Source organism: Haematobia irritans, chromosome 1, assembly GCF_050003625.1.
Source record: "Haematobia irritans isolate KBUSLIRL chromosome 1, ASM5000362v1, whole genome shotgun sequence".
In the NCBI taxonomy this organism is placed as follows: Eukaryota; Metazoa; Arthropoda; class Insecta; order Diptera; family Muscidae; genus Haematobia; species Haematobia irritans.
This window is the reverse complement of record NC_134397.1, coordinates 172833726-172856393: the sequence shown is the minus strand read 5'-3', so window position 1 is coordinate 172856393 and position 22668 is coordinate 172833726. Positions and strand designations below refer to the sequence as shown.

At 32.0% G+C, this 22668-nt stretch overlaps 1 protein-coding gene across 4 annotated transcripts in view; it reads right to left on the bottom strand.

Annotated features, from left to right (window-relative positions):
* The window catches only part of flfl (serine/threonine-protein phosphatase 4 regulatory subunit 3 flfl), a 45551-nt gene that overhangs the window by 12059 nt on the left and 10824 nt on the right, over window positions 1-22668 (bottom strand). For 3 of the 4 annotated variants that reach the window (XM_075292123.1, XM_075292122.1, XM_075292125.1), the window contains exons 2-4: window positions 15508-15538; window positions 412-1253; window positions 134-321 (exon numbers count right to left, since the gene is read on the bottom strand). In XM_075292123.1, coding sequence (XP_075148238.1) covers window positions 134-321; window positions 412-523 — 300 coding nt within the window. In that variant the 5' untranslated portion in view covers window positions 524-1253; window positions 15508-15538. The remainder of the gene's footprint in view (window positions 1-133; window positions 322-411; window positions 1254-15507; window positions 15539-22668) is intronic. The other variant, XM_075292124.1, reaches the window with a different exon arrangement.

The window sequence follows — 22668 nt, the reverse complement described above, 5'->3', positions numbered from 1 at the left end:
CTTCAGCGCCCAGAAAAGCCCTAATTCGCTGTATTCCATTCACAAAAAAAGATTTTTCTTCCACAGATCTCATTTATCTCAAAAATTAAAACATGTACGAATCAATGTTATGTATATAAAATTCCACAATTACCTGACATATTTTCTCCCATATTTCATCACATCCGGCCTTCTCTTGAAAACTTAGGGCTAAATCAAAATTATCGCCTTCAGACCAAACAATTAAAGTGTCCTGTTGCTTTTGATAGGCGGTATCGGGTTGTATTTTACTTTCCAAAAGTAAACTACCATCGGATTCAGCACGAACCAGCAACGATATACCTGCAATGGGATCAGTATACATTCAATTGGGAAAATATATTTAAAATGTGCTCAACATATTAGGTTCGAGATAGCAAAATAGTAACCAACCTTTCAGTCTGTCGACATAGTTTGATGAAACATGACCAGTGCCACGATCATCCCATTGACGTTCTGCATTTAAAGCATACAATTTGACTCGTCGGCGGGTATCGGTAGTCATTTTGCTGTTGTTGTTGTTATTGTTATTATTTTACACAAATTTTTTCTTTCTTTTAATTGTAAAATATGTTTATAATATTTTTAATAATATTGATGATTATGTAGTTAAACTATTTTTGTTTATTACAATTTTTTCCTCTTCTTCTTCTGGTCGGCCTTCCTTTACTTGGGTATTAGTATTTCAATAATTTTCCAAGAGTTGTGCTTGCGTTTCGCTAAACTTAATAATATTTGGAACCGGAAGTCATATGTTTTGATTTTTGTTGTTTTGTCCTAGCGTTCCAACAGGTGGCACACGTGTCAAGATTTGCTTGAAATTTTCTTCGTTGTCTTTCCTTCTTCTTCTTCTTCTTCTCAAAATATCAAGCGACAAAACAAGAAAAACTATTTGTTTGTTTTCAATTGCAGTCACTCTTTTCCTTAAAGTCTTTATGTAAGGAAAGAGAGCTTTAATTTATACACTTGTGAAAACCTAATGGATAAAAGTTCCTTGCAAGAACTTTGTTCCTTTTCCTCTGGTTGTTGTTGTTATTTTTTTTTTCTTTATATTTTACAAATTAACTTAGATATTTATATTGAATTCAAAATTCAATTCTCTTGAGATGTTTACTCATTTATATATATTAAATAAAACATTTTTATGATTTATTCTTGGAGTGAAATGTGGCGATACTGAAAGATTTCTGGAAAGATATATGATGTGTTGGACCGATGGCTGTATTTGGAGCAAGCTGAAAAGAAATTGATAAGAAATTTTATTAATAAAACAAAATAAAACAAATAATAGAACGTCTTATTTAAAAATGTATATCAAAAAATATTAAGGACTTTTTAAATATAGAAAATTGATAGTTTTCGTTATAAAAATGTGTTTCATTAAGGAGGAACATTTCCTTTTTAAATAACAGAAATATTTTTAAAAAGTAAAGCAGATTCAAATATAGATTAAGATATATATATGTATTAGAAGTTTAGGAAAATTAGAGTCATTTTTACAACTTTTCGACTAAGCAGTTGCGATTTTACAAGGAAAATGTTGGTATTTTGACCATTTTTGTCGAAATCAGAAAAACATATATAACCGATTTCAACCAAATTTGGCACGCATAGCTACAATGCTAATTCTACTCCCTGTGCAAAAGTTCAACTAAAACGAAGTTAAAAATTGGCCTCTGTGGTCATATGAGTGTAAATCGGGCGAAAGCTATATATGGGAGATATATCTAAATCTGAACCGATTTCAACCAAATTTAGCACGCATAGCTACAATGCTAATTCTACTCCCTGTGCACAATTTCAATTAAATCGGAGTAAAAGATTGGTCACTGTGGTCATATGAGTGTAAATCGGACGAACGAAATATATGGGAGCTATATCTAAATCTGAACCGATTTCAATAAAATTTGGCACACTTGACTACACTACTAATTGTAATCCTAGAGCAAAATTTCAACCAAATTGGGGAAAACTCTGGCTTCTGGGACCGTATTAGTCCATATCGGGCGAAAGATATATATGGGAGCTATATCTAAATCTAAGCCGATTTCAATCAAATTTGGCACACTTGACTATAATACTAATTGTTCTTCTTGTGCAAAATTTTAAGCAAATTAGGGTAAAACTCTGGCTTCTTGGCCATATAAGTCCATATCGGGCGAAATATATATATGACAGCTATATCTAAATCTGAACCGATTTCTTCCAAAATCAATAGGGTTCTATTCTGAGCCAAAACATACCTGTACCAAATTTGAAGTCGATTGGACTAAAACTGCGACCTAGACTTTGATTACAAAAATGTGTTCACGAACAGACGGACATGGTTATATCGACTCAGGAGCCCACCCTGAGCATTTTTGCCAAAGACATCATGTGTCTACCTCGTCTCCTTCTGAGTGTTGCAAACATATGCACTAACTTATAATACCCTGTTCCACAGTGTGGCGCAGGGTATAATAATATGCATTTAATACTAGCGACGCCATCTATGTGTCAGACCGTGGACTTATCAGCCAACCTGTTAAGTGGACAAAACTAAAGCACCCCCATTATAAGGCACAAAATATAACTATCGAAATCAATATTTGGTAGCGTATCATTTATTCTGGATGACACACGCACATCTTTTAGGCATCGAAGATATTAAGTTATTAATTATTTCCGGAGATATTGCTTCTCAGTCTTTTTTCACAGCTTCAAATAAGTCGTATTTTGTTTTGTAATTTTCTCGCTTCATTTTTGAGTTGACGATCTCCCACAAATTCTCGATTGGATTGAGATATGGGGATTGTGCAGGCCAAGGGAGAACTTCTATCAAATTGTTCTGAAACCACTCCTTAACCACTTTTCATGTATATTTCGGGTCCATTTAGGTGTAATCTCTTCTTCAGCATAAGGCAACATCATGTCTTTTAATATATCACGATATATGAAACGATCCATCAATCTTATGAATTGGTTCAATCCCTTGTACAGAGAAACAACCCCAGACCACTATGTTGCCGCCTCCGTGTTTCACTGTGCCTTTGTAATATTCCACAGTTTTCCATTTGGTCTGCATATACGCCGTCAGAATCCTTTAAATTAAACTTAGATTCGTCGGAAACAGCACAGTCCTCCATTTTTGTACACTCCAGTTGAGATGGACTTTGGCGAATTCAAGTCTGGCTTTTTTATGTTTAGGGGATATAAAAGGTTTTTTTGCTGGTCTTCGACTGAATAATCCGGCCTCTACCGCCCTTCGGCGAATTGTCCTTTCGCTAATTTTTAAATCTAAGCGGTTTCTTATATGGCTAGAATACGCTGTGGGATCATTTTGGATTGTCCTTTTAATTAAGGAGTCCTCATGTCGCGAAGTTCCACGTGGTCTTCCCCCAGAATGAGTGGGAGATGTGCGACTAGTCTGCAAAAACTTTTTAATTAACCTTGAAATTATTGTTCTGTTCATCGAATATTTTGCACTAAGTTGATGTCTTGATAAACCAGCTCTCCAATCAAGAATTCTAGTTTTAAATTCGCTTGAGTACTTATTGCGCGCCATTACTCCTAGGTTAGGTTAGGTTAGGGGGCAGCTCGATGTACCAGGCTCACTTAGACTATTCAGTCCATTGTGATACCACATTGATGAACTTCTCTCTTATCACTGAGTGCTGCCCGATTCCATGTTAAGCTCAATGACAAGGGACCTCCTTTTTATAGTCGAGTGCGAACGGCGTTCCACATTGCAGTAAAACCATTTAGAGAAGCTTTGAAACCCTCAGAAATGTCACCAGCATTACTGAGGTGGGATAATTCACAGCTGAAAAACTTTTTGGTGTTCGGTCGAAGCAGGAATCGAACCCACGACCTTGTGTATGCAAGGCGGGCATGCTAACCATTGCACCACGGTGGCTCCCATTACTCCTATCTCTACGAAATCTTTACAACAATGACAATTTTCGCAAAATTTTACCAAGTTTTTCTTCTTTTCAGCACATCAGCTTAACATGTGCTACTTTTTTGGAATGTACCGTTAACTAACGCAGTAGCGTAGTAAAATTTTCAAACACAATGTTAGGGGATGCTCTAGTTTATTCCGCTTGTATTTACGACTTAAAATGTTTTTTTATACCCTCCACCATAGGATGGGGGGTATATTAACTTTGTCATTCCGTTTGTAACACATCGAAATATTGCTCTAAGACCCCATAAAGTATATATATTCTGGGTCGTGGTGAAATTCTGAGTCGATCTGAGCATGTCCGTCCGGCCGTCTGTTGAAATCACGCTAACTTCCGAACGAAACAAGCTATCGACTTGAAACTTGGCACAAGTAGTTGTTATTGATGTAGGTCGGATGGTATTGCAAATGGGCCATATCGGTCCACTTTTACGTATAGCCCCCATATAAACGGACCCCCAAATTTGGCTTGCGAGGCCTCTAAGAGAAGCAAATTTCATCCGATCCGGCTGAAATTTGGTACATGGTGTTAGTATATGGTCTCTAACAACCATGCAAAAATTGGTCCACATCGGTCCATAATTATATATAGCCCCCATATAAACCGATCCCCCGATTTGGCTTGCAGAGCCTCTAAGAGAAACAATTTTCATCCGATCCGGCTGAAATTTGGTACATGGTGTTAGTATATGGTCTCTAACAACCATGCAAAAATTGGTCCATATCGGTATATAATTATATATAGCCCCCATATAAACCGATCCCCCGATTTGGCTTGCGGAGCCTCTAAGAGAAGCAAATTTCATCCGATCCGGCTGAAATTTGGTACATGGTGTTGGTATATGGTCTCTAACAACTATGCAAAAATTGGTTCACATCGGTCCATAATTATATATAGCCCCCATATAAACCGACCCCCAGATTGGGCTTGCGGAGCCTCTAAGAGAAGCAAATTTCATCCGATCCGGCTGAAATTTGGTATATGGTCTCTAATAACCATGCACCAATTGGTCCACATCGGTGCATAATTATATATAGCCCCCATATAAACCGACCACCAGATTTTACCTCCGGAGCCCCCTTGGAAGAGTAAAATTCATCCGATTCGGTTAAAATTTGGTACGCGATGTTAGTATATGGTATCCAACAACCATGCAGGAATTGGTTCATATCAGTCCATAATTATATATAACACCCATATAAACCGATCCCCAGATTTGGCCTCCGGTGCCTTTTGGAGAAGCAAAATTCATCCGATCTGGTTGAAATTTGGTACATGGTGGTAGTATACGATATTTAACAACAGTGCCAAAAGTGGTCCATATTAGTCCATAATCATATATAGCCCCCATATAAACCGATCCCGAGATTTGGTTTTGGGGCCTCTTGGTACGTTTAGAAGAAGTGTATACGCAATCCATGGTGGAGGGTACATAAGCTTCGGCCTGGCCGTATATACTTGTTTTTTTTTAACTTTTATTTTAACTTTTCTATTATATTTTGAATTACTTATGTTGGCGTTTTTTATTAATAAAGATGTATATAATTAACATAAATAAAAAAATGCTTCAAAACTTACTTTTCTTAAAATAATTATGATTTTAAGAAAATGTACGGAGGGTTGTTTAAGTTTTGGCCGTGGTGGAGGGCATAGGAATCTCGGCCAGGCCGAACAAAGTGACATTTTTATTTCTTTTTCACTAAAACATGCTTTGGTAAATGTAATATAAGCATAGCTAATACTACTTGGGGACTATTTTCTTAGCAGATTGCCATTTCACAACTTCACACAATACATATTTTTTATTAATTATTTATTTAGTACATTTACAAGTTTCAACTTATTTAAAGGTTGATCTAATGTTACAATGGGTCTTCAAATAAATTGATTTTTTTTTTTAAATTAAAAACAATGACATTTCATCAGGTTTATTTTAATTTTCTGAGATTTTTGTTTCGAATTACTTCAATATCCAGACATTAATGAAATACCATTATGAAAAATAAACTGCACGCGAATATTTATGTAAATAAACTGCATGTATAAGTTCAAGAAATCTTAAACCATAGTAGACAAACGAAACCACATACGAACGAACAACAAAGTCATCGGCTGTCATGAATGAATTTTGTAAAGTCTTCATATACACAGAAAACACACAGCCAGTCAGTCAGTCATACATATATCATATACTACATGTATGTATACATATAGCAAACAAAACCAAATACAAATGCCGTATCTTAGCGCACAATAAATGCATCAACGCCGCAAGGTTGAATTAGAGAATATACCGACGAAAAGTGCGACACATGCTTTCATACCCAAACCAACCACATCGCCAATACAAAATACCCATGGAAATTAAAAAGAAAAAAACTTTATTAACTCTAGCCTCTTTAGACATGCCACGAAGTTGAGTCATTATACAAAATTCATTCTGCTGATAAGTAAAATAATAAAAACAGAACAAAAGCAACAACCTATCAACGGTGGGTGGGTGGGTGTTTCAATCATTATAAAAAATAAAAATGAGCCTCATATTGTTTGAATAAATTAAGTTTTTATACCTGTTTATCCACTTGTCATCTTATTGAAATAATATTAATCAATGGTTTGTTTGCACATCAATTAACAATACAAATAATAGGGTCATTCACACCAACATGGCCCGAACCTACCCCAAAAAAAAACGGAAAATTTGTTTTGCGACACTTCAGACTAGAAAAATCAATTCGTTTATGTTCGACTTTGTACAGATAACAAATATTTTTTTATTTTCATCTCAATGATAAGGCCCCATCACTTATAGGCTTAAATACTAGGATTACACACAAGCAAAATATGGACATGGCAAAAAGCGTTTAATAAGGATTGACAAGAACTTTAAACGAATAAAAACATTCTTTTAAAAATCAATACACATTTCGCTGGGATCATGTACCATTTTGCCAAGAAAACCTCAAACGTTGAAATGGTTAACATGTCCGTAGGTTCAAACCAAGTTAGACCGTAGAATACCAAAAAATTTGCCTGCTGTGGTCACAAGCATTATCCTCTCAGTAATGCTTGTGACATGACTGAGTATTTCAAAACTTGCTGAGGTTTCACCGTAATAATAAATGCCATTCGGACTCGGCTTTAAAAACCAAGCAAAAATTTGCAAGTTCTTCCTAAGTCATTTCTTTTCAAGTACATCCAAAACTGCTCTTCTAGAGATGCACTTCATTTTCACTTCACAAGAAGTTCTTTTGAGCAGGACTGTGGAGTCGAGCTAAATTAGCTCGACTTCGACTACAACATTTTTCATCAGCCTCGACTCCGGAGTCGACTGCGGGTAATATAACTAACCCCCATTTTCAGGAAGCTCCGTTAGTGCTACGTTAGCCAACGAACTTTTAAACCGTACTATGGACATGTCTGTCATCATGTCAATATATTCCATATGCCAGTTAGGAACTTAACTGCTAAACATTTTTCAGTTAAAGTTAACTGGAGAGAAGATATTTCGATTTTACTTTCTGTTAACTGGGAGTTAAAGTCTAACGGAGATACATGAAAATGGCCGTAAATCTCATTTTAACACCACTAATTTGTAGTTCTATTGTGGGGGTACCGTAAATGGATCCAAAACTGATATTCTAGAGATGCACTTCATTTTCACTTCACAGGAAGTTCTTTTGAGCAGGGCTGTGGAGTCGAGCCAATTTAGCTCGACTCAGACTCGAACATTTTTCATCAGCCTCGACTCCGACTCCGGACTCGACTCCGGGTAATATAACTAAATCTCATTTCAACACCACTAATTTGTAATTCTATTGTGGGGGTACCGTAAATGGATCGATTTAAATTATCGATTTATTTATGTATGCAAAAAATATCTTAATTTCAAATTTGATGCCAATTTAACTCTATATTTCAAATTTAAGGCAGTGTTGATCCTATGTTAAATAAATAAATTAATGATATAAATATCCATCACAAACGAGCAGACACCAACAGTCTTCAGTATATGTATTTATAGACAAGTAAAGAAAGTTCAAAGTCGGACGGGGCTCATTGTATTATACCCTTCAACACATTGCGGAACAAAATTATTGATACCATCTCAAATGCCTTGGACACAGTGTGGCGCAGGATATGAATAAATATGGGAAATATTTATAATTTTTTAGGCGATTTCGCAAAAATGCATTTTTGATTCATCAGCCGATAAATATGTATTCGAGGTATAGGAAAATTCGAGTCATTTTTACAAGTTTTCATCTTAGCTGTGAGTCTCAGTGAGCATCAGTAAGAAATACTATTTTGAGAAAATTTGCTATAGAAATAAAATTTTGAGAAAATTTTTATAGAAATAAAATTTTGAAAAAATTTTTATATAGTAAAAAAATTTTGCAAAATTTTCTATAGAAATAAAATTTTGACTAAATTTTTTATAGAAATAAAATCTTGACTAAATTTTTTATAGAAATAAAATTTTGACCACATTTTCTATAGAAATAAAATTTTCTATAAACATAAATTTTTGAGAAAAATTTTTGTAGATATAAAATGATGATAAAATTTTGACAAAATTTTCTATAAGAATGAAATTTTGACAAAATTTGCTATTCTATTTTCTATAAATGTTTGATTTTCTGCCAATATTCGACATATGTATGTAGGTATATGGTCTTAAAATAAAATTTAAAAAAAAAAAAAAAACAAAATCGATTGTTCGAAATATTTCAAATAAATTGTTATGGTGGTGGGCATTAAAATGGATCGATTCAGCTCATCTGCTAGTCTAACATTCTTGGAAACATGAAATGATCTTCATAATTGGAAGTTGCTTTTCATTTACAGCCATACCGTACATTGATCGAATGAAAAACGCAATAGAAACTAATTTGCGTAAAAACTTGTTTAGTTTAGCCGGATTCCGAGTCGAGCAAAATTTTTACGACTCCGATTCAAGCAAAATCATTAGACTCCGACTCCACAGCCCTGCTTTTGAGGAGATTTTTTTTTTGTTTTACGTGGTTTTCGCAATAAATTTATGAAGTTTACTGTGTATGAAACACAGTAAGGATAAATAATGGAAAAAAGATATTTGGAAAGTGCACCGATTCGTTGTGAAATTTGCAATGAAATATTTCCAAAATTTTAAAATGAAATCTAAAATACTGAAATAGCATCACATCTGAAGAACTGATGCGAAATGAATGAAGCGGGTTTTGCCCCATGACAAGCCCGCCGCTTCTGAGCCCATTTTGCACCACTTCCATATCGAAAAAAGAACATTTTCATTACTCTTTGATTACGTTTGCTAGAAAGTTGATCCCTTCTCAATGCGCTTGTGGTATTTCAAAGGACAGGATAGTCTAAGAGAATCTAAAATAACGGACGGCAACTATACTTAACATGACCAAACCTAGAATCGTAAATTATCATGCAAAATGATTTTCTCCTATCTAGTCTTAGTGTATTATCTCTTTCTGCTGATGTGCCTCAGAAGGTCTATTTTAGGGCCTCAGTTATTTATCCTATATGTAAATTACCTTAATCGGGCTATAGGATCAAGAATATGTAGGACATTTATGTTTGCGGATGATGTGTTCTTACTCTTTGGTGGAAGATATTCACGGGAAATTTTCGAAAATGTCATTCATTCATGTTTGGGCAGATTTTTGTGTTGATCTTTCTGCTAAGTCTTAGACTGTTAATGCGTTAAAAACGAAGGGATAAATGTTGCCTAGACAATGATGGTATCCGATTTGTTGATTACCACAAATGCTTGGGAGTTATTATTGATCTTTCTTTACGCCATCATGTTGATATATTATCTGGAAGAGTTTTGTCGATGCTTCGAGATATATTTCCAGACTATTTAGTATTCAAAATTCTGTAGGTTGATATTATTAACAATGTTTTTTTTTATATTTTTATACCCACCACCATAGAATGGTGAAGGGGGTATAATAAGTTTGTCATTCCGTTTGTAACACATCGATTTCCGATTATATAAAGTATATATATTCTTGATCAGGGAGAAATTCTAAGACGATATAACCATGTCCGTCTGTCTGTCTGTCTGTTGTAATCACGCTCCAGTCTTCAAAATAAAGCTATCGTGCTGAAACTCAAAACACAAACTCGTCTTTTGTCTGCAGGCAGGTCAAGTTCGAAGATGGGCTATATATCGGTCCAAGTTTTGATATAGTCCCCATATAAACCGACCTCCCGATTTGGGGTCTTGGGTTTCTAGTTGTTATCCAATTTGCTGAAATTAGAAATCTAGAGGTATTTTAGGAACATAAAGAGTGTGCCGGAAATGGTGATTATCGGCCCATGTTTTCGTATAGCCCCCATATAGACCGATCTCCCGATATTACTTCTTGAGATTCTAGAATCCGTAGATTTTATCAAATTTGCCTGAAATTGAAAATCTAGAGGTATTTTTGGCACATAAAGAGGTGGGCCGAAAATGATGTTTATGGGTCCATGGTTTGGTATAACCCCCATATAGACCGATTTCCCAAGTTTACTTCTTGGGCTTCTAGAAACCATAGTTTATATTCAATTTGCCTGAAAAATAGGTGAGGTGAATATATTGTGCACCGGTACAGGTTTTGATATAGCCCCCTTAAAAACCGGCCCTCCGATTTGGGGTCTAGATTCTAGAACCGCCTATATACCGATATACCGATCGCACTGATCATGAAAATTGCTTGAAACTGAATGTAAAATTTCAGGTAATTTTTTAAATGTGTCTTCGGTTCTGGATCTGGTTGAACTGATGTGCTTGGGATAATATTTGTCATAAAATCCCCTGAAATTCTATATATTATCAAGTTAGTCGCTACGACGAAGAATTTTAAAAGGAAACTACTATATTTGATTAGTGGTGGTGGGTACTTAAGATTCGGTCCGGCCGAACTTACTGCTGTATATACTTGTTTTTACGTTTTATTTATACTGGGTGTTTTGACTGAGACAAATTCATAAAAAAAGTTTCGAAGGCCGATTATCGATTTTTGGCCGATTGGCGGGCCGATTTTTCAGTCGAACTCTAGAAGGCAGTCTATTTCTCCATTTGTTGAACGCTTCCTAGGTTGTACTTTCGTTTTATTGTATATCGAAACCTTTTGACATCCTATAAGGATATAAGGACGTTCTACAAGAAATGTGCAAATATTTACTCCACGAGTTAGGAGGAGGTATATATTCTAGAATATGGAATGTGCTGCCTCAAGAACTAAGGGATTTCTCATATTGCAGCCATGTTTTTCGTGTAGATTTTTCTGCTGTACCTACAAACAATTTTTTTTTTTGTTGAATTATTTGTCTGCTGAAAAGAGAGCAATCGTCTTATGTTATGATTTCAGCGTTTTTTCTCTTAATGTAGTTTAAAGTCATAACGAAATCAAGTTCGCCAGAAAATATACAGACATACTTCCATACATTTAAACATACATAAACACTTCCCCATTTCGATTCTCTGCTATTCTTTCTTTTCTCTATTTTGTTGTCTAGTATAAATGGGGGGCTTGTGCAGTCAATTTACTTTTTTTTACACTACTGTATTCATATCTAATGTGATAAGACGAGAAACTTTTGCCAAAACTCCAAGTGTTTACAAACAAAACAACTAAGCAAAACGGAAAACAAAGTAAAATAAAATAAAACTAAATAAATAAAAACTATTTCAAGTTTTCGGTTTTTGCTTTTTCATTTCAATGTTGATGGTTAATTGAATGTGTGATAGCACACAATAGAATATAATTCACAATTTTATACTTTCTTGCAAATAAATATATGAATGTTATGAACCCTTCATACATGAAATGAATAAGTATTTATTGACTTTCCATATTTCGGAATGTTCTGATTTCTGGCATTCACAAGGTGTGATCCCCATAAAAAACCTGGAGAATGGTATAACGTTCACTGGTTTGTGCTATCCAGCAATATTGGAATTGATCTTTAGTTAAATAATAATCGGCAGCATTTTATTAGAAAAAAGTAGTATTTCACCATGACAACGATCCAAACAAGGCTGCATTCAAATTGGTTTACGAACTGCTAGCTCTGGACGCTCCAATTTGTTTCAAACATATAAAGATCACGAGCTAACGTAAACCTTTGTTAAATGGACCACAAAAAGGCCTTCTTTGGGAGCTTTAGAAAAAATGTATTTTTCGAGCTATATAAAATAAGTAAAATAAAATAAAACTAAATAAATAAAAACTATTTCAAGTTTTCGGTTTTTGCTTTTTCATTTCAATGTTGATGGTTAATTGAATGTGTGATAGCACTCAATAGAATATAATTCACAATTTTATACTTTCTTGCAAATAAATATATGAATGTTATGAACCCTTCATACATGAAATGAATAAGTATTTATTGACTTTCCATATTTCGGAATGTTCTGATTTCTGGCATTCACAAGGAGTAGTATTTCACCATGACAACGATCCAAACAAGGCTGCATTCAAATTGGTTTACGAACTGCTAGCTCTGGATGCTCCAATTTGTTTCAAACATAAAAAGATCACGAGCTAACGTAAACCTTTGTTAAATGGGCCACGAAAAAGGCCTTCTTTGGGAGCTTTAGAAAAAATGTATTTTTCGAGCTATTTAAAGAAGTAAATCTCTACTTTTCCTTTATATTTTTCTTTATAGCAGAACTTATTGGATCACGCTCGTATTAATAATTCTTTGAGAGTAACTAAAAAATAATGATTCTCCAAATACTACAAGTTCAACAAAAATTAAACATTAAAGTATTTTTAATTGAATTCACATTCTACTCAATATATTGATTGCACTATATATGAAAATAGCTTAAAATAGTAACGATACCTATTAAAAATTTGTGCAATATTTATTGTCCAGTTAAAAAAGAAAACAAACATTAAATGTCAAAGGCTTACTGGTTGGTCTGTTTTGTATGAAATGTATTTCAACTCTTTAGCGTTGAGTTAAAATGAGATAATGTATTAGAGAGGAATAAAAGAGAAAGAAAAGTAAATACAATTCACAACAGTCATCAGAAATTAATAATACAAATATCCCAAGAAGAAAACAACAACAAAGAAAACTAAAATAAAAACAAAATATGAAATGTCCAATAAATACGAATAAAGTAAATAAAAAAACAATGAAAAATAAACATAATAAATTGGCAATAAAAGAAATAAACTTGAAATGATACGTATAACGTATTTAAAAAAATGTATACACATAATCATTTATTGCATCAGGGATGGAAAATCTAAAAAAAAATTGTTCTACTTTCAGCAGTAAACAATTTTTTTTTGGGTAAAGTAGATGTTATTGAAGATCATGTCAATTAAGAAAATGATTGAAAATTTTTACATTTTTAATTAAAATATCAATTACCCTAATTAACATTATAATCCAATTCCAATTAAAAAAACTAATTGAAAATTTTATTCGAAAAAATTAGGTTGGAAAATCCAGCCGAAAAATTCTTGTAAATTTAAAACAAGTAAGGAAAGTCTAAAGTCGGGCGGGGCCGACTATATTATACCCTGCACTACTTTCTAAATCCACATTTTCGATAGTATATCAAATCCGTCAAATGTGTTGGGTGCTATATATAAATGTTTTTGTCCCAGACACATACATTTAAATCTGACTCCATCTGAACAAAATTTATAATCTATAGACTTAAAATTTAAGTCGGCTAATGCCCCGGGATGATACACTATGTTAGTAAAAAGAATATGGGAAACATTTTAATTTGAACCAATTTTGAGGCAACCTCGCAAAAGTGTATTTATGATTTATCGGTCGATAGATGTGTATTAGAAATAAAGGAAAATTTGTGTCACTTTTACAATTTTTCGACTTAGCAGTGCTGATTTTATAAGGATAATGTGGGTATTTTGGCCATTTTTGCCCAAAACGGAAAAACATATATATGGAAGCTATATAGAAATCTGAACCGATTTCAACCAAATTTGACATACATACTTAGTATTTTAATTCTACTCCCCGTGCAAAATTTCACATAAATCGGACTACAACTTTGACCTCTGGGGTCATATAACGGAAAATGGGGCGAAAGATATTATAGGAGCTATATCTAAATCTGAACCGATTTCAATAAAATTTAGCACACTTGACTACACTACTAATTGTACTCCTAGTGCAAAATTTCAACCAAATTGGCCTAAAACTCTGGCTTCTGGGGCCATATAAGTCCATATCGGGCGAAAGATATATATGGGAGCTATATCTAAATCTGAACCGATTTCAATAAAATTCAGCACACTTGACTTCACTACTAATTGTACTCCAGATGCAAAATTTCAACCAAATTGGGCTAAAACTCTGGCTTCTGGGGCCATATAACTCCATATCGGGCCAAAGATATATATGGGAGCTATATCTATATCTATATCTGAATCGATTTCAGTCAAATTCAAATCAAGCAAATCAGGGTAAAACTCTGGCTTCTGTGTCCACATAATTGCTAATCGGGCGAAAGGTATATATGGGAGCTATATCTAAATCTGAACCGATTTCTTCCAAAATCAATAGGGTTCTTCTCTGACCGAAAACAGGAACTTGTGCCAAATTTGAAGGCGATTGGACTTAAACTGCGACTTAGACTTTGATCACAAAAATGTGTTCACAGACAGACGGACGGACGGACACAGCTAGATCGACTCAGGGACCCACCCTGAGTATTATTGCCAAAGACACCATGTTTCTATCTGGTCTCCTTCTGGGTGTTCCAAACATATGCACTAACTTATAATATCCTGTTCCACGGTGTGGCGCAGGGTATAAATATAATAGATAACTTATATCCTCATTTAAAAACCTATTCAGAAAAAAAAATCTAACCATATTGGCAAAGATGAGGCCAACTTTAATGACATTTTTTTTGATATGCCTGTCTAAATGCATCATTTTTGTTGTACCATTTTTCGGTCCATTGTTCCAATTTCCTAATAACCATGTTTTTGGGGTTTTATACCGGCCGACCCATTAAGTTTACGTAAATTACACATGTCCATCTCTGATGCACACACCCCAATCTTTTATATGTTGGCATCACAAAATCAAAACCACTACATATATAAGTATTCCACAAATGAAATAATACATAGATACAAATATAGCACGACGTAAGACTAACTTCAGAATGAAATTTCGGACGACAAAAACATTGACAGTAATAAAAGCTGATTTAAGAGTATACATTGAGTTTATTCTGTCCGCATGAATTTTACAGTATTTAATAAAATAAAAAAAGCAAAGTCTCTATCCATCGCCCTCTAACTCCACAGGGTGACACATATGAAAGTGTGCGACATTTTTTTAAGCTCTACAATTTTCAGTCTATTGGTAAGTGTTACATTGGTTCGAAAGGTATATTAGCATTTCAAGAAATAAGAAATTCCCCTAAGGCAGATATCAGTTTACCATTAAAAGAAAAAAATGTTATTTTAACCATGAGCTAAATCTTAATCCTAATAAAATGTTGTTAATACATTTATATTCTATTTCCATGTTAACATACCCGTCTGCACACCGAGTCACTAGTTCAAATCCTGAAATGAAAACAAATGTTGTTTAATTTTTTCTCACTTTATACATTTTCTATATATTCAAATATAATACAAATTAATGAAATTCTAAACCGATTGTACTCCATCCTAAAGGCAGGTTTCTTTAGTGTACAGAAATGCTTGTCATTTTTATAATAATAACATATATTTTTTTCATTAGATATAAACTTAGTATAAATAAAAAAATTTTCAATTTTTTTTTTATTTTTTATTATTATAATAAATAATTCAGGCTGCACAGAGCCTTGTGGTTAACAAAACTGTTCCAAATTTCGAAATGTATAGCAGTCACAGGATATCCTCTCTTTTCGATTTTTTGTAATAAGGATTATCGCCTTTCTGAAATAAGGACTTTTGTAAAATATAGAGAAGACTTTCAAAATCATTTGGAAGACAGGAAAAACTATATTATTTGTTACATTATTTTGTCGAATAAAAATTACCAGAAAATGTTTACCCATAGATAAATAAATTAAAAAAATTTTATATTAATATTGTTTACCAATAGATAAATAAATTTAAACAAAATTATATTAATATTTGCGCAATAATAGCAACCAAAACTGCAATTTTTTTCTATAGAAATTTATCTCCAAATTTTATTTCTAAAGAAAATGTTCTCCAAATTTTACTTTTATAGAATTTTTTTCATAATTTTATTTCTAAAGAATTTTTTTTCAATATTTCATTTCTATAGAAAGTGTCAAAATTGCGTCAAAATTCTATTTCTATAGAAAATTTTGTCAAAACTTTCCAAATTTTATTTCTACAGAAAATTTTTTCCAAATTTTACATTTTCTCAAAACTTTATTTCCATAGAAAATTTTCTCAAAATTTTATTTCTATAGAAAATTTTGTCAAAAATTTATTTCTACAGAAAATTTTCTCCAAATTTTACTTTTATAGAAAATTTTATCAAAACTTTATTTCAAAGAAAATTTTCTCAAAATTTTATTTCTATAGAAAATGTTGTCAAAATTTTATTTCTATAGTAAATGTTGTCAAAATTTTATTTCTACAGAAAATTTTGTCAAAACTTTATTTCTATCGAAAATTTTGTCAAAATTTTATTTCTATAGAAAATTTTGTCAAAATTTTATTTCTATAGAAAATTTTGTCAAAATTTTATTTCTATAGAAAATTTTCTCAAAATTTTATTTCTATAGAAAATTTTCTCAAAATTTTATTTCTATAGAAAATTTTGTCAAAATTTTATTTCTATAAAAAATTTTGTCAAAATTTTATTTCTATAGAAAATTTTGTCAAAATTTTATTTCTAAAATTTTGTTTTTCAAATCTTTCCAAATTTTATTTCTACAGACTTTTTTCAAAATTTTACTTTTATAAAAAATTTTCTCAAAGATTTATTTCTATAGAACATTTTGTCAAAATTTTATTTCTATAGAAAATTTTGTCTAAATTTTATTTCTACAGACAATTTTGTCAAAATAATATTTCTATAGAAAATTTTGTGAAAATTTTATTTCTATTGAAAATTTTGTCAAAATTTTATTTCTATAAAAAATGTTGTCAAAATTTTATTTCTATAGAAAATTTTCTCAAAATTTTATTTCTATAGAAAATATTCTCAAAATTTTATTTCTATAGAATATTTTGTCAAAATTTTATTTCTATAGAAAATTATCTCAAAATTTTATTTCTATAAAAAATTTTGTCAAAATTTTATTTCTATAGAAAATTTTGTCAAAATTTTATTTCTAAAATTTTGTTTTTCACACCTTTCCAAATTTTTTTTCTACAGACTTTTTTCAAAATTTTACTTTTATAAAAAATTCTCTCAAAGATTTATTTGTATAGAACATTTTGTCAAAATTTTATTTCTATAGAAAATTTTGTCTAAATTTTATTTCTACAGACAAATTTGTCAAAATAATATTTCTATAGAAAATTTTGCGAAAATTTTATTTCTATTGAAAATTTTGTCAAAATTTTATTTCTATAAAAAATGTTGTCAAAATTTTATTTCTATAGAAAATTTTCTCAAAATTTTATTTCTATAGAAAATATTCTCAAAATTTTATTTCTATAGAATATTTTGTCAAAATTTTATTTCTATAGAAAATTATCTCAAAATGTTATTTCTATAAAAAATGTCTAAATTTTATTTGTATAGAAAATTTTCTCAAAATTTTTTTTCTATAGAAAAGTTTGTCAATTTTTTTTCTATACAAAATTTTCTCAAAATTTTACTTCTAAAGAAAATTTTCTCAAACTTTTATTTCTACAGAAATTTTTATCAAAATTTTATTTCTTTTGAAAATTTGTAAGGTATCTCTTAGTTGAAGGGGAATATTTTGCAAAATCTATCAAAATCAAAACATCAAGAATTCTACTAATCTACCAAACAATAAAAAATATGCCATTTTTGGTAGAATTCTACCAACGAATTGTGACAACCGTGCCCTAACTCCTAAAATAGGCCTCTCCGGCAAAAAATGATGCATTACATGTTGTGCTCTATATCCATAAATCTATAGCTTAGCCAAAATTGTCCTAAAGTAGATTTACGCCAATTAGTTTCGGGGAGAGAAATGGGTCATCTATGTAATCTATAATCTAATGTCTTGATTCACCAGCTCCAACATTCTTTCATATTTTTTTCTGGAAAATTTCGCGAACGAAGCTAATAATACCTAACTACTTTAATCGTTGAGAGTACTCATATTACATTCCTATAAAACACTGTGCACATTAACGGCATAATGTTGAATGCGCGTTACTGCCGCCGATATATCTGACATTCACCATCTGACGTAAAATCGTCTGGCTGGCTTCTGGTATTTGTGTTTTTTATTTTTTATTTTTTTTGTTTTCATACAATAATTCTACTGGCAACACTTTTTCGCAAATCACCTCGCACTACAATTATACATACATACAAACACACATACCAAACAACATACATACATACGTATGTATTCACAATCCGCCATCTACTAGCAAAAAATAACAACGCGGCAGCAGCGTTGTTAGAAAAGAGAATGTAAAGAAAAAACTCAACACGATGAAAACGAAAAAGTTGTAGTAGTAAAACAACAAACAAGTATTGAAGCTGAAGAATACAAAAAAAAAAACACAAGAAAAGACAAAAACGTGATACTACAACTTATTTTAAGCCTATTGGCCAAAACATACAAAAATGTGAATGATTCTTGTTTTGCCAATTTTCAAATTCCTTGTCCGGTTTTCACTGTATAGTGCAAAAAATTAAATAAAATCGGAAGTTCGCTCTACTGTGGGAAATTGCAATGTGGAATTATAGATATTGTTCCAATTCTTCCCGAATTGGAGTTAGTAACAATTTGAAGAACAGAACATATTATTTTGATACAGTATATTTGTATTGGAAAACCACATTTAATGGCCAAACTATTTCGAGCCTGAAGTCTTCTGCCTTGTCATTGATTATAGAATCGGGCAGCATTCAGTTATAAGAGAAAAGTTAACCACTGTGGTTTCACAATGGGCTAAATAGTCTAAGTGAGGTTGAAATATTGGGCTGTCACTATACCTAACCTAAAGCTGCTGAAGGCATACCAAAAGACATCCATACACAGAAGAATATGTTTTTGTCTACAATCATGAAATTAATTTATCCAATTTCAATTTCTTCAAGAACAGAGCTGTTATTAATAAGCAAAAATCAATTAACAATTTATTGATCCAATTAAAAAACTTAATTGATTAAATTAAAAAGAATATTTTATTCAATTAATTGATTCCAAATTTAAAACTTAATTCATCGAATTTAAAATGGTTATGATGTTTGAATCTTATTTAACAAATTGGATGAATTAATAAATTCTTTATGTAGGAAAAAAATTAAACTTCAAGTAAAATGTTAATCGACAAAGTTTTGGTGAAAATTCTATGTAGTTTTGCTCTTTAATCTGGTTTTCAGTTTCCTTGTATGTTCATGTATTCTGGCTCTAATATTATGTGAATATTGAACTCATTGAAAGATTTGCGGCATTCTATTGTCCTTTTCGGGTGACATCCCAGCAACATAACATATAAGCGTTTGAGAAACACAAACGCAGCATTCATTGAACTGGAATCGCCCAGCTACTTGTGGCTTGCCAATATTGGGTTTTAGCGCATACTTTTGACAACTAAATATTTTGACAATACAATATTGATTATTAAGTCAGTTTTCCATATTCAATTTCCATGCTTATTTCGCAACCACCAAGGCAATTTCATTGCTAGATAATCCCCCAAATTCACAATCAGTGTTACCGTTGGAAATTTTGAAAAAGTCGCATATTCCAAAAAAGGTCGCACAATAAAGTCGCATAATGATAAAAAAAAGTAGCTTGCATTTGTGAGGTCTTTTTATTATAAAAATGTTCTATTAGACAATACAAAAACAATAAAGGAACGGTCCCTTTAACATAAAAAGATATTTTACCAACTTATTGTAACATAAAAACCAGTAAAACGTAAATGGATTTTTTCTCTTTTCTAAAATTACCAGAAATGTACGCGAACGCCATCCAGTACCAATTTACCATCAGCCAATTTTAAAGCTTTTAAATCAATTAAATTAATAAAAATATTTATTTTTGTACTACGTTTCTAATTGTTGCTGTGAAATAAATTGCATGCATGATTTGTTTATGACAAACTCTTACTGACAAAAAATTCCTAGAAAAAAATTGCAACTTCTCTATTTCTCAAATGTCACATTTTATCTCTCTCTCTCTCTCTCTCTCTCTCTCTCTCTCTCTCTCTCTCTGACAATCTATTGGAGTAAACTAATGACATCCAGTAAAAATTTGTGATAATTATCAAAAATTATTTGGTACTAGAATGTATCTAGTTGTTGAAATTGTATGCAATAAAACAACGACTGTACAAACCAGAACACCGTGTAGGTTAGGTGTCCAATATGATACTATACGTGATTTACTTCTGTCTTATTAATGAGTACTTCTCTGATTAGCTCAATGACAAGTGAACTCCTTTTTATAGCCGAGTTCAAAGGGCGTTGCGCATTGTGGTGAAGTACTTAGAGTAGCTTTGAAACACTCAACACCCACCGCTGAAACACATTTTGCTGTTTGGTCGAAACTGGAATTGAATCCATGTAAGGCGCACGGCGATTAATTCCCATTTATAAAAATTGCCTGTTCTTTCCATACATTGTGAACAGAACTGGGACTGGTCCATACACACCAGGTACTAGTCCCGCGTACCCATCCCGGGGTTGATCCATTCCCCGTAGGGTAAATAAAAATACATAATTTTGAATTCATCGATCAATGCTATAGCGGTAACTTTTCTTCGCAGAACTCCTGCCGATGAGGTCGATATTCAGAAGCATTATCAGCATCTTAATCGATAGGCAAGCTGGAATAACCTCTATAAACTGGACATAACCCAACCTCGATAAACGTTATTTCATAGTTTTAGCATTGGCCTACCGATTCACTAACTAACTAACTCAATGGCATAAAAGAAGCTGATCAGTTTTCTTTTCTTGGGCACTTGAAGTTCTGATAATTTTTAGGTAATGGAAGCTTAAAAAATGCACGTCAATTTTTAGCGTTAACGATATAGTTTTACAAGTAAAGTATACTACTCTTAGGTGATAAGATTGATTAAATGTTTAATAGGATTAATACAAACTAGTGGAAGGAAAAAAATCAATGTTAAGTTACACACGTTTACAAAATTGTCAACCAATTCCACAGAAAAGATCTGCCTTATGCAAAAGTAGATTGGTCGATTTTGACCCAATTTGTTTTTTTTTTAATTTTATTTTCAGTGTTACTAATATTATTTAGAATAGGCATCGATTTTTTTAATTGTTTTTCCAAAATATGTTATTTCGATTTTTTTATAATTTTTCGAAATCGAAATCTTTGTTAACTTGTGTCATTATCTCGTAAAAGCTATTCGCAAAAAGCAAAGTTCAAGGTAAATGAAACGCTTATCAACAATTTCAAGTAAAACTAAGGAGCGTGGGGGTTTCAAATTGTGTCTTAATTCCAATATTTGCCATTGAGATATTTTGCTCATATTCAAATAGAATAAATTTGCCAATTTGTATGCCAAATTCCATATTTTTAAAACGTTTTCGTTTCGATATCAAGAATCAAGATCTTAACTTGCTAAATATGTATAGGCAAATGCATCAAATTAAAAAATAATATACATACTATAAAAACTCTCCAATTTATCTTTTTATAGAATAAATATTAAAAGCACCACCCTCATCCTTGTTTGATAACCCCAATGTTTATATGGGGTATTAAAATTCCAAATTGTCACCTTTTTGGTTATTTCAAAGATTCCAAAAATTATATAGTTACCCATAAGAATATACAATTTTACTGGGAACAAAAATTCTTGAAAATCTCTCGTGCGACAAACAGAAAAATAAATCCACTCAGTAGTAAGAATGGAGGATAAAAAACAATGCAAAGACCTATGACATAGAAAAACGAATGGTGGGATGTGGGCGACAAAAGGGGGGGGAGGGGGGAAACCCCACAACAAAATGCTTCTACATCAAAATAAAAATTTCAGCTTATGTGTATGTACGACGAATGCCGTTTGTTTGGGATTCAAGTACAAAAAAGCAAAAGAATTCCAGAAAATAAATAAAAGAAAGCGACAGCATTGTGACGTAGTTGTACACATAGTGCCAGGTGGTGATACAGAGGAGCAATTCAACTTGCAAGAACCAAGATTCATTCACGTTTTCATATTTGATGGCAAAAAAATAAATAAAACAAAAAACAAAATTTTAAAAAAGAGTTCTGTAGATTTAGATTTTAAGATTATTTGTATAAATTTTCAAAAGGCAATATAATTATCTAGAATTGTTATAGTTAGAATTGGACGTTGGTAGTAAATAATAGGAAAAGTTGGAATTTATAAGTGACTAATATTAGGAAAAATTTTGTTGTGCTTTGGCGGGTAAAAAATAGGACTGGGCCGATCAAAATGTTTCAAAAAGTATATGGAAGAGTTCGATCGAAACCAACAATAAAAGATAATTCGGTCCGTGTCTTTAGTAATATTTTAGACCTAACAGACTTTTTAGTACTAAAAATTCAGTAATTTGATATTATAATTGATTA